This window comes from Micromys minutus (genome assembly GCF_963924665.1).
Source record: "Micromys minutus genome assembly, chromosome: 1".
Taxonomy (NCBI): domain Eukaryota; kingdom Metazoa; phylum Chordata; class Mammalia; order Rodentia; family Muridae; genus Micromys; species Micromys minutus.
The window spans coordinates 151,008,822-151,022,861 of record NC_137969.1 but is presented as its reverse complement, the minus strand read 5'-3'; the positions used below and the strand labels follow the sequence as shown (position 1 = coordinate 151,022,861).

Genomic DNA, 14,040 nt, shown 5'->3' with positions numbered 1-14,040 from the left:
AATCATTTCCTTACTCTTGAGAGATGTAGTAATTTCAACAAACACCACTCACTACACTGTGAATCAGAGAAACTGGCAAAAGTTCAGAGCATGAGCTAAGTGGCTCAACAACAGCAGCAAATTAGACCACAGAATCACCCTGTCACATGAGCTCGCTATTTCCAAAACTTGGGAGGTGGGGAAATAAAAAAGGATTTTTCTCCTCAAGTACTGCCCTGCAGAGGCAGAAATGGCAACTCTAACTGTGTCCCTCAAGTGAGCTGAGGTAAAGCAGACTGCAGCTGAGTAACAGAACCGCCCCCCCGCCCCCCAACCAGCAAGCTCTCAGCCTCTCACAAAGATGGAATATCTGAAACCAAGCTAGGCGTGGACCTGGGAGGATTAGGAGTTTACTCTTCAAAGCACAGTGAGTTTGGGCCGGCATGGATACATGATTCAGGATCACAGAGGTTAATTGCTAAGGTCACAAAGCTACAAACCAAAGTGACAAATCTGCACTTTATGGCCAAATTCTAAAGCCTGTAACCTATATAACAGTGAAATGTGAGTGGAACACAGACCATATCCCGTTCTTCCAAGTGCTGTTAGCATTTTGACTAAGCTCCGCCTCACAGTTACCTGCCAACAGCCAGGCATATAAAAGGGGCTGTTTGCCCCCTCTTCTCTCTTGCTTTCCTGCTCCTGCTCGGTCCCTTCGCCCTCCCCCCCCCCCCATTCCCTTCTCCATTCCCTTTCCCCCTCTCCAAGTGCTCATGGCACTTCTCTCCTACTCTCCACCTCTCTCTGCCTCTTAGCTTCCCTCCCCATGCCCTGGATAAACTCTATTGTGTACTATACAGTTGTGTGGCTGGTCCCTCAGGAGGAAAGGGATGCCTCAGCACGGGCCCACGACACCCCTTCTCCCATACCCCCTCTGTCTTTATTTTCTTATGGGCACATCAGGAGCCACATGAACAAGCAAAGGAAGGAGTCCGTACCTGGGTCTGCCTCAATGCCCGCTCCACTCGCCGTGCGCTTCCTCTCTCGAGCTTTGTCCGCAGGATCAAGGCTGATGTCTGAATGGCCCAGAACTTTGGTTGTGAAAGTAAACACTGATGGAAGAAAGGAGAGGGCAGAGAAAGAAGGGGTCATTCAGAGATGCAGCTCTTAGAGGTACCCACCCCCAAAACCACAATGCAGCAAAATGCAGATTTGACCCCTTAAGCAGGCAAAGGGCCCATCTCTTTTTCAACTTATATATAGGACACTATTTTTAATGTAGGAGAATCCTTTTAGCTGTGGTTACAGTAAGGAGTCCCGAACGTTAAGAGGGCCTAACTTCGGATAAAATGCTTTCCTAAAGAGGGCATCCTAAGAAAAACTCACCACCAATGAAAGTTAAAATGTGCACATGCTGAAACCTAACCCAGAGAAAGCCATGCCAGCCCTCAAACTGAACTCCGGCAGAAACTTTGAAAATAACCAGCAGTGCTAAAAAACAAAGTAAAAATTTTGAGGAACACAGTGTAAAGTAGTAAATGGGGCTGTTTGGGAACACTTTACAGTCTCTCAGAGGTCAATGGGGAATGCACAACTGTCCTTGGGTGGTCATGCCAACAGCAGCCTTCACTAAAGCTCCTTCCAAACCAGGGGTTTATGTATCTATCTGAGTTGATGCCATCCTTCACCGTTGTGTGTTGGCTGCTTCTCAACAAGCATTTGCTTGTCTGTAGAAAGCAGCTGTGTGAAGCACCCTAGCTACAGTCCAATTAGTCATCCACAGCCTAGCACCACATTAGAGGCACCTGGGAAGTATTTACAACTTTAAAAGTAAATAGATTTCCAAGAAGAAAGAATTTGGGCATCTTTACATACTCCTTAGGTAATGATTAAGCACAACCAATTTTAAGAACTATTAGGTTAAAATAACGCAAGTTTGTCTTATGGCGAATTTATCCATAACTCACAATGTTCATTAATAACACCAAAGTCCTTAGAACTTCTCACTTTACCTGCTTGCCTCACTGGCCACTTGACCCTGCTCAGGAGTGGCTTTGCCTTTTATTTCCTTTCATTAAACAAACAAAAAAACCAAAAACCCTAACTTTTTAGGTTAACATCAAATAATGAGTTTCACCAGTGTTTCCACACATGTGTGCAATTATAGTTTCTTCTCGTTGGTTTCTGTCCACTGTTCTCACAGATGGCCTCAGATTCCTCTAGCTGCTCCCCTTCTTCCCAAAGAGAGTCCCCATTCTACATCTTATCACATAGATCTCACAGTCCTTCCTCCCCTCATTAAACATCTCTGCCTCTGTTCTCATTTCCGCCCCTTTCTAGTTTCAAAACACCTGAATTTTAACCCTTAATCTAGACCACTCTCCCTACAATTAAGAAAATGAAGACACCAACAAAGCTGATAGTATTTTGTCCCAAACAACTCTCTCATTTTATGGGATTTCCCATCAGTTTGCCAACAACTGTGTGTGCAAACAGAAGCTCAGGGATGCAACAATTCTCAATGATTAGTACAGATGAAGTTTTGTCTCAGATAAGCAACCAAATCAGACCATACCCTACACAGGTGTGACAACAGAGGTCCGCCTTCAACTTTGATGTGTTCGTCCAGAAAAACATTCGCACTGAACACTGAAAACAAAATGCCGCCTGACAAATAGATATTTTAAAGGCTTTGAGAAAGGAACAGACCAGATAACAATGTCACTGAAGAAGGTAATCATTCTCCAAACACCTCCAGAGTGTGGTGCTGTGCAACACAAGAGAAGAAGAAGAAAGCACTCTTCATACACATGCAGAGAATTACATTTACACATCTGCAATCGAGACCAACAGTGAGAGCAGCCCATTGCCTTGGCAGCAGGTAGCCGGTAAGCCACTGCTTTAAAAAAAAAAAAAATCAAGCCTATGGGGAAAAGTGGTTCAGTCTTCACTAGATGCTGACAGAATCACTGCTTGAAATTCCACTCCACTGAGAACCTTAGAAATCATGACCCCCCCACAGTCCACATCTGGACTGGCCACAGCTTCATAGCTCCCTGTCAGCAAGTCTGGATGGCCTTATCTAAGGGACTCCACCTTCACACAGGGAGTCTCCGTTGCTGCACCCAGTTTGGTTCAGAGAAGAATTCGACTTCTGTGACTGGCCTGTGACTTGCACCCTGCCTGGCACACTACAGGTACACGTGGAAGCATAAAGGAACAAATGGGGCATTGCTTGTCTTCTTTAGGGTAAAGTATACACAGGTGTAATTTAACAATGGTGGTGTTTATAAAACCATAGCCCAGTCAACAGGTAGGGATTCATGTCTGATACTGTAAACCTAGCAAACTACATGTACCTAGAGAGGTCACAGACCTAGAGAACCTGCTAAACCAATTTTCCTAAACCAATACAGTTTCTAAATGTGCTCAAAAACTTATCCTCATACTCACAGACAAGTGTAGCTCTCACCCTCCCCAAACAAGCTTCACTATTGCAGCAGATGAAGCTAGTACAGAGATCCAAAACCAGGCGAAACACCGAGAATAAACGATCAGAGAGATACCATCCCCAACTGGGACATCTAAAACACTACCTACCTAAGGCTCGGGGAATACTGTAAGAAAGGGGGCCAAAGAATTTCAAAAGCCATAGAACCAGACACTAGCTAACTGTGAGACAGTGTCTTCTAAAGGTGACAGATATAAATACCCACCAAATCTCAACACTACAGTTCACTAACAAGCCCTACATGATGAACACATCAACTGATGTGTCAATAGAAATAGGGGAAGCTTCAAAAGCTACCAGTCCAAACTCTGCCAACAGCTCCCCTGAGAAAGAGAAAGATGTCTGCCACTCTGAGGCCTGATTCTTCTCATCTAAATAATAGGAGCTGATCTAAGAATGCTTTCAGATGTGTGTGTGTGTGTGTGTGTGTGTGTGTGTGTGTGTGTGTGTGTGTGTGTGTACGTGTATGTTTATAAAATTCCATTTATTCTGCGGCAAATGACATACAAAAAGGCTCCAAATAATTTAAGCTCCTTTGTAAAGGGACGAGTTGGCAGAGTGCGGGCCTAGCATCCATGATACTGGCAGTTTGAGCTCCAGTACCATACACACCAAGAGAAACAGCGCACACCTGCAATCCTAGCACTTAGGAGGAGGCAGAAGGCTCGGGAGTTCAAGGTCAGCCTGAGCTCCATGAGACCCTTTACTTTATCTAAAAAACAAATTCTTTCCTAAACTAGCCTGAGTCTCCCTAGTTTTCTAGCCATGGCTTATCCCCCATAAATAAATGGAATCAAAGGCTAACATATCCTATTCCTAAGGAGGGAAAACGGACGAAATTTAGCTGACTTTATCTAATTCCACTTCCAAAATCCCAATAACATCTTGAGCCCATTCTTTCCTTTGTTGAACTTTACTTATCTGTATCTTGAAGTTGAATTCTGTTACTTTAGATTCCGTATTACTGACTATCTCATGGCTCTTTACTGTTCAGGGTTCAATGGAGGTGGCAGAAAATAGCTGAGAAAAGCTTGCTCAGGTGCCCAAAGGAAAAGACTCGGGCTGCACGTGGAGCTCAGTGGCTTATAATGTCATGCCTGAGGCTTGGGGTCATCCCTACTACTGAAACAAATGCTCGTTATTAATACAGTCCAGTTATCATTTTTATACTTTATTAGCCTGTTCCACTCTCCTAAGGTCTCATCTATAGTCAACCTCTCTGGCTTTATGGTTTAGCCTTCTATTTTTATATAGCAGATATATATAATTGATTTTTTTATGTGGCATGACCTGGGGGTGAGATCCCTGTTCTCCATATGGACATATAAATTATCCAGAGCCACTGAACGGAAAGTGTTGCGATACCTGCCCCATCATAAATCTAGCAAACCACATCGGAATGGCTCTCTCAAAACCATCTGCCCCACTGGCAGCTTCCTATCTCCTATGTCCAAACATCTTAATTCAATGTTTCCCAGGCTTTCAAGCACATAAAAAACGACCAGAAGGTGTGCTGGAACCCACATCCCTTGGCCTCAGCCCCAGAGTTCTCCATCAGTCTGGTTCAGGGTGGAGCCAAGAAGACACTATTTCTCAGGGCTGGCAGCTGGTGCTCTGGTTGCCACTCAAGTGCCACATTTACATAAGCACTGTCTAGGTCAGACAGCTTCCCACGGTATGGGTCTTCCAGATCTCTTCCTGATACCTAAGAAATTCTTCACCTTTGCCTTTCTGTATGAACTGAAAATCAGGTTTTTAAAGGCCTCCTTAGGTCTACCACACACATAAAAAAAAAAAAAAACAAAAACAAAAACAGCAAAATACAACTGCTGGGATTTTGTCAGGAACTGCACTGACCAAAGCAGACTAGATTGGAGAAGCTAGAAACGTTAAATACTGAATCACCCGTGAACAAATGTGCATCTCCTGGCATAAAGTCTTTATCAGAATGTTCTGTAGATTTTACTCCTGAGATCTTATCAAAATTTTGGTAAATATATTTTCTAGAAATATGATGGATTTTTGACACTATTATAAATAGTATCTTTTCTTCTTTTTATTTTTTTTAATTATGGTAAAAAAAAATTACACAGAACATAAAATTTATCACCAAACCAGATTTTCTTCAAGTGCAACTGTAATCTGTAGAATAAATATCAGCTCCCATTTCCTCCCTCTTCTAAGGCTGAGGAACCAGCTTCCTACTTCTTGCTCCTGTGAACCTAACCGGTTACTCTTGGTACATAAGGCAGCTCTCCGTATCAAGCTGCTACAAATGTGATCTTGGAAAAAAATAGGAGTGTAAAAATGAACCTTACACTAGCAGTCTGATAATATACAGCCACACTAAATACTACTGAAAATCCAAATGTCATACCAAACACATTGAGCAATTTTGTATCCAACAAACCTCACTTTTAGAAGGAATTAGAACAGATACAAATGAACCCTAGTCTGTTTGCAGCCCCATACTTGTATATAAGCTGGTTTTTCCACCACTTTTGCTTATAAAAAGGAAACAGAAACCACTTGCATTCTATTTTAAGACACATGTTCTCTCTCGTTCTCAATTTACAGTGACCAAAATCTTCAAAAAGTGATTTACTGGACCAATAGGCTTTAGCATGTGTATTATTTTTCATAGACTCTTAGTATCTTTGTGAATATTGAAATAGCTGCTAGTAATCTCTTTTATTCATGTTTACAAATGTGCTTAGTTTGGTTTTGCTGTCTCTTATAGGGTGCTAAGGGTCAAATCCTAGGTCTCAAACATGCTAGGCAAATTTTCCCCAATAAGCAATAGCCCTAGCTTTTCACAGTCACCACAGTTGAGTAATGAAACAACAAATCCACCCCCGCAATCTTTGACAAGAAGTATAAAGAGATGCTCTGAGACAGAAGGGAGCACTCTTTACAGATGACGGGGTTTTCTGCATTTGAGGCAGGCCAATGAGCCAAAGACTACACAAATGAAAGTCAGTGAGAGGCAGGAGAGATGGCTCCACAAGGAAAAGAGACCTGAGAGCCTCACAGTGTGAGGTCCCCAGGACCCACAGTGGAAAGAAATGTCTCCTCAAAGTTGTCCTCTGATTCCAACAAGGCATATACACAGATACACAGACAGACAGACAGACAGACAGACAGACACACACACACACACACACACAAAGAGAGAGAGAACACACACACAGATAAACACACACTAGACTCACGTGTTTGAATGCTCAGCCCATGGAAGTGGCACTCTTAGGAGGTATGGCCTTGGTGAAGGAAGCGTGTCACTGTGTTGCTGTGCTTTGAGTCTCCTCCTATGCTCAAGTTCTGCCCAGTACCCTCCTTGCTGCCTTTGGCTCAGGACACAGAACTCTCACTACTCCAGCATCCAGTCTGCCGTGTATCCAAGCATGATGATAATGGACTGAACCTCTAGAACTGTAAGCCAGCCCCAACTAAATGTTTTCATTTATAAGAGATGCTTAGGTCATAATGTCTCTTCCCAGCAATACAGCCCAAACCAAGACAATGATGGTGGTGCTGAAACATTGTACACAGGATGCCCGAATACTTATTTTATTCACCTAACAATTTCCTACAGTTTGCAACAGTCCTCTCATGCCTCAGACAAGCAGTAGGAATTTTAACACCATCAGAGAGGATTTGGTATACTGTTTCTATTAAAAACAAAATTCCTTTTCACTCTTCTAACTGCACATTTTGAATTATCTTCAAAGGTCACTAAGATCTTTATCCAACAGACAGGCAGTGTGTCCTTTGGACACAAAGGAGCTTTCAGACAGCTGCTTTTTCCGAATCAAAGCTCTGAGCTCTCCTTGCTGGGCCCAAGATTATTTGGTCATGTTATGGCAAAAAGGATGCTGCCCACTCAGGTCAGGCTGACCGTGGAAGCAAAGAACAAAGAAATGCTATGAAAAGCAGAATCATCACCCCACCTTAAATGATCTACTTTAAAGAGTATTTATTTTAAGCTAGTACCAAAGACAGTAAGTTTAAAATCCCAAGGTTAAGCAGTAAATTATTCCCAGGGAAAAGGGAACAGCAGTCCAAACCTCTATCTTTGCTGTGGAAATACTTCAAATCTGTCCTGCCCTATTTTTTCTTTCAGCCTGCTAGCTGCCCTCAATGAACTGCCAAATGTGGCCTAAGGGCTGTCCTTGACTTACAGTTCCCACCCTGCCTCTACAGAATGGCACCTTGAACCAGCTATCTGCCCTTTAAGGCCAGCCTCAAAGCCTCCCCTAGAGAACAAAGCCTCTTTTGATGGCTCAGTCCTAAATATTTTCTCAGCAAGTAGGTGATTTATCTATTCTATAAATTTGCACATTCCTCAAACTTCCAGGTATTGGCAAGTAATTTGTGAATTTATTTGAACTGGCTTAAATTAAAATTCCATAAAGGTGAGTGCCAGGCTCAAGCCTTTACTTCTCCTACCCTGCAGGCAGACTTGCAAATGAAGCAACCCTAAGTCACAGAGAAGACCAAGCAAATTCGTGCTTCTCAGACTAGCTCTTGAGTTTGCCACATCTGTAAACTTACCGCTGCATGGTGCACTGTAATCACAACAAAGTCACAATTTAAGTGTCTCTCCTCCTGTCAATAAATGTCTGCTTCCAGATTTTGGCCACCGTGAACATCCGTAACTGTTAAATACCCTGCATACGTCCACAACTGCATAAGAAAGCCTCACTCAGGTATCTTAAAAATGGACTGTCAGGCACATCTGCAATACAGTTTCCTGATGCCAAACTCAGTTAGCCTTTTATTCTATTGTTTACTTTTTAAATTATTTATTTAAGTTACAATTTCCTTCTAAAACCGAGGAAGTCTAATAAGGCACAGGAAATGCATGCATCTCTTTTCCTTAAACACCCTGTACTGCTGGCCAGACGGTCACCAGTGAGCTCCCCTCTTCAGGAGCTTTAGAGTTAGTAGGCTGCTTCCAGTGCTGTGCACACTCGGTGCTGTGCACACTCAGTGCACATTTGAGCGCTTGCCTTCCCTTCCACATGTTCAGCTGTAAGCGTGAGCTCATGACACAACTTTAATACGGAACTAGAATGCTTTCCCCAGGCTGGGCAGCACCATGAATTTCAGGTGACTTGCCTCAGAAGGCCTTGGCTCAGTGGAAAGTTCTGAAAGTGCTCACCTCACCCCTGTGACTCCAGCCCTCACAGCTGCCTGCTGCAGAGGCTTCAGTCCCTGAATCTAGCTCCCAGGTTCTGTGTGTCTATGGATCTCTACCTCTAAGTCATCGAGAAGAACATCAGGCACGTCTCCTACCTCTCAGAGTCTGGCAGTGTCTGAATACTGCTCTGTAGTAAGGCTGTTCTCCCAGGGTGCCTTATTACTGAAGGCCCTTCTTTGTTCCCCTGCTTTTCTCTTAACATTCCTTTATTTCTTAGTTTCTGCTTATTTCCAATGCTATTAAAGACAACAGCACAGCATCTCCAAGAAGAAAGGCACTACTAAAAGCACAAAGGACCCTAGAAATTTCTGATGCATAAGGAATCAGAGTTCTAGGGCAAGACACAGGTTGAAACCTGCAGACAGGCAGACAACTCAACAGAGACTATATGGACATGTCCCAAAGAACCTGCTCATGTCTTCAACTCAAAAAATAATGACTAGCCATATGCAATTGTAGAGTTCCCCCTTCAGATTAGTTATGCAAATAGCAAAAAGGATCAAATATTTTTATAATTCTATAAATACATGTGATATATATATACATATACATATAAAACTTTTCTAAATTCTTCTAAAATAGTTTCTACTTAAAAAGCATTTATCGATTTAAAAAATTAAATCATACTAATTAGCTGTTTATGTACATTAACATACTAATTAGCTGCTTATGTACATTAATGTAAGAAGTCGCTTGAAAATGGTTTGTTTATTAATGTATTAAAATTCCACTTTACTTAATCAATTAACCTATACTATTTTAAAATTCAAGCCTCCTGCCCACATAACTTACTCATCTTGGCCATCTTCCTACTGGCCATTCCTGTCAGAAAAGAAATGGAGATTCAACAATATTCAACATCAATAGCCTATGTTAAATGCCAAGGAAAAATATACCTCACTGCAGCTCTAAACAGTATCTTTCTCTCTCTCACGGTTTTTTTAAAGACAGGGTTTCTCTGTGTAGCCCTAGCTATCCTGGACCTCACTTAGCAGACCAGGCTGGCTCACTCAGAGATCTGCCTGTCTCTGTCTCCTAAGTTTGGGGATTAAAAGCATATCCCACCAAGCCTGGCTAACACATTTCCTTAAGTCTTGGAAAAAACAGTCTTATTTTTACCTCACAAAAAATTATAAATATCATAAATGTGAACCCTAAACAATTTCACATTAGGTGTCTGTTCTAAAATTGACTCCATTTAATACATGAAATAGGTTGAATATTTTGTGTTGTACTTATGTCAAAAAGAAACCTATATTAAAAGGTAGATCTATTTTGATAAGTGAATTAACCTTAAATAATATAGGTCTAGATAGAGGGCTGGAGAGATGGCTCAGCAGTTAAGAGCACTGGCTGCTCTTCCAGAGGTCTTGAGTTCAATTCCCAACAACCACATGGTGGCTCACAACCATCTGTAATGGGATCTGATACCCTCTTCTGGTGTGTCTGAAGATAGCTACAGTGTACTTATACAGAAAGAATAAATAAATAAATAAATGAATGAATGAATGAATGAATGAATGAATGAATCTTTTAAAAAAAATAGCATTACAAATGTCACTGATGTGGCTCATCTGAAAGGAAATAAGGAAGCTTTCACAGCTCATTTTAAATTATCAAGCCAACACAACAGAAATCATTTTCTAAAACAATCTAAGGGATTTTTACTATGATTCACAAATGTGTAGACAGGATTTCTCAAAAACAGCACTAAACAATGACTGTCTTAAACTAGGACAGAGATGGCTTCCAGGACAAGCTTCAAGGATGTATTAAAATGTCATAAGGAAACCTGCCAGCTTGTATACTTACTAAAATATTTTAATAATAATTTAATTTAAAATTATCTCACATATATTTCCAACTGCCACATCAACATGAAAACACAGGCAAAATTTTCTCCACAAAAAGAGATCTTATTGCTATTTTGGAAAACTTTAGACAAATCATTAAATGTCAGTAAAATACAGAACCAACATAAACCAACTATTTAGTTGAGAATCATCAATAAATATTAATAGTGTTTTTTTAATTTTAGTTATAAAAAAATCCTCAGTTTCTAGAAACTAAAGAGTATCCCAAAAGTAAGGAGGCTAAGGAAGGGGGTTTTGAGTGTGGGGCTACCTCCTACCTCAAAAAGCAGTGTGTGTGTGTGTGTGTGTGTGTGTGTGTGTGGTGTGTGTGTATGTGTATTTACCAAATGCCAAATACCTATGGTCACTTTCCCTCCATCAACTTCCAGTCTTTTGTAGGATATTAAAATTTATATTGAAAAATATTCTATATTGGATAGCTCTTACATGTAAAAAGGAATCTCATGCCCCGAAGTTTATCGTCTCGGTGGCAGATCACAGAGCATGGAAGGGACATCCAGGAAGACAGTGCTGCTCTGTCTTGCGTCTCTTTCTTCTCCATGTCCACAGGCAGCTCCAAACATGTTTGCACTCATGCTGCTCAGAAATCAATACGCCCTCCTCCAAGCCAAGGACCAGCAAGCTTGGCTCATCACTGAATGCTAAGGATGCCTGCTTTTACTCACTGTGGGGCATGTTTATGTACAATCCCCGTTTGAAAAGCAGGGTTTCGGTTGAGGGAGGATGGGAAAATTCAGCTCTCCTTACTGCCATGCAGTGCTACCTAAGTTACGGGAGAAGCGGAGCACTGTGAGCACAGAACAGAAGTCAGCCCAACACCTGGGTTGTCACCTCGCTGGTTCTCTTAGTCTGGACACACTTCCTGAGCAACAAGCAGGAATAAGGCACTGAAGCCTGCTCTAGACCAAAAAGAGAGCTCAGCCTTCAAAGCTAGGACGTTAGGTCTACTGAAGGAAGGTAGCTGCACAGCTGGTGGCCATATAAACAAAAACGACCCCAGCCAAACGAGGCGAAGCACTCAGAAGTGGGGCAGTGCCTGAAGGTGCCTGCACATCTTGTCTCAGAGACACCTGGAGTTCCACAGATTCTGGGAGAGTTGGGTCTGCATGCCATAGAAAATACCAAAGAAGTCCCTCACATGAAGTGGGTGGTATCTGCAAATAGCACATATCCTCGTTCCTAAGCATCTCTTGCTGTTACTTCCTGTGTTATGAGGGAACAATGACAAGAAGGTCTGCACATAAGCAATTCACACTTTTTTCAAATATTTTAAATTATTGACTGACTGAGTCTGGGTACAAAGCTACTGATAGAAGAGGACAGCAATGTAGATAAACCCTCATCCTTAAGGTCTAAGGCCACTTCCGAGTCACCATGTCACCATGTTACTGATTCTGGAGGTGAGAGAAGGCCGGACAGATGCAGAGAACAGCTGTTGGGGACAGAGTTGAATTTTGCTCATGTATGTGCATGCTTCAGTTGAGACAAGACAAGGAGAAGAGACAGTGCAGAGCCCAGAGTCCTCATGGAGTCCTGAGACCCTCCCAGTGCCCATGTTCCCTGCAGCTCTTCCTAGTTGGTGTGTAGGGGGTTTGGTTTGGATTTTCTTGGAGACAGAACTCATGTGCACCTTAGCTGGCCCCACTTACTGTGTAGCTAAGCATGACCTTGACCTTCTGACCCTCCTCACTCCATCTGCAGAGTCACAGGCGAGCACCCCTGGGAATAAGAGCCTAGGCTTTGTGCATACTAGAGGAACACCTACAGCCCCAGCACACTGCAGTACGTCTTAGAAATTAGAAGAGATCAGTACTCAGGCCAGTGCTGACTGGAAGGAGAGCCAAAGGAGAAGAGAGAGCAGGAAAAGTACTTGGCAAACAGTTCTTGTGGGTAAAGACTGAAAGTTGAATTCATGACTTCACTGCACACTGGGAGTGATGGCTACCCAAGCTTGCAATTCCTCATGACAGAGAAATGAGAACAGATGAAGATGTAACCACAAGACTGGAGGGAAGCCTTCCCTCCCTCACAAGAACTGTGCTTGTGAACTGGTGCAGTGTTTCCACAGGACCTGGGGAGGACACACAGCAGTGCGTGTGAGAGCAACCCAAAATGACCATGTCAGTGCTGTTCACCTTACCACAAAGTCCAGTGGGGACATCCCTGTCACCTGACCCATCAGAGCTGATCAGTAAAGACCCAAGCCTCCAAGTCACCCAATGCCTGGACACTTGTCCCCTCTCATGGCCGCTCCCGAGCCTCATGTCCTGCCCCTCTGCCCCACTTGAGGAGGATCTGTATTCCAAATCACCTCCCACTAAGACATTCCAGACCACCTTACTACACAGCACCCATCCGCCCCACTGTATAGCCCTCTTCAGCACCTAATTAAATATCAAGTTCTCTTTGTCTGTAGATAGTCGTGTAAATTAGTTGGAACTCTAGAACAAAAAGGATACTGTCCAATATTGTATCCTCAGTGAAACCTGTGCATGGTAAATATTTCATAGTTACTGAGTTATTTTATATGTATTGAAAACAATGCTGCCCTTTGCTTGCAAAATTCTTTCAGTGCATGCATTAATAAATAAGGCACTTCCCTAGTCAGGTAAAGCCTACAATATAATGGTAAGACCCAACCAAGATGCTGAGGAACGGGAAGAGTGGGAAGAGAACCCAGGCTCCCGGATGACTCCAGCAACTAGCATCTAACCTGACAGAGTGGGAAGAACAGTCTGCAAAGCTCCTATCACAGTACAAACGAGCCAGCTTTTCTCTCTATCTGAGAAAAGTTCTTTCTTTTGTCTTATCTGGAAAATGGCAAAGGAAGAAAGAAAGTGGAATTCGGGATCCCCTGGTAATAAGAATGCCTTTGACAGAATCACAAGGAATTTGATTCATTCAAGAAACTGTGTGCCAAGCAAGGTGTGGTGCCCACATCTTTAATCCTGGCACTCAGTAGGCAGCAGTAAGATTTCTGAGTTCAAAGCCATTCTGATCTACATAGGAAACTACGGCACAGCCAGAGCTATCTAGAGAGACCCATTAAAAAGGAAAGATGTGCACCCTCTCCACTCACAACGGCAATCGCACGTGATCTTCCACCTTCTCTGACACTTCTCTTAGATGTCACATCTTCCAACATCGATTTCCCCGTCTTCCTATTTTGCTGCTGTTCTTCTCCAGCCTGGGTCCTGATCTGTCATTTTCTCTCTTTACTCAACTGTAATAAGGTGACTATACAAAGTTCCCACAAACAGTGCTCTAGGTCAGCAATACAAACCCTGTCAAGTCCCATAGACACTTCTCCATCTGTCCTTCTGTCCTGCTGATTCTACGTGAAGGAATACTGACAGGCACCCATGTTCCCAGTGGCCTCCTTTCCTGACCACTGCTCTCCTGCTCCTGCTCACAGCTCTTTGTCAAGACATCCATGTAAACATCAAAACTGACCCTCACTTTTCTGCCTAAGA

The 14,040-nt window shown here is 42.7% G+C and overlaps 1 protein-coding gene across 4 annotated transcripts in view; it reads right to left on the bottom strand.

Annotated features, from left to right (window-relative positions):
• TTC27 (tetratricopeptide repeat domain 27) overlaps positions 1 to 14,040 on the bottom strand; it is a 129,353-nt gene that overhangs the window by 85,545 nt on the left and 29,768 nt on the right. For all 4 annotated transcript variants that reach the window (XM_080909710.1, XM_080909711.1, XM_080909712.1 and 1 more), the window contains one exon: positions 978 to 1,091. In XM_080909710.1, coding sequence (XP_080765836.1) covers positions 978 to 1,091 — 114 coding nt within the window. The remainder of the gene's footprint in view (positions 1 to 977; positions 1,092 to 14,040) is intronic.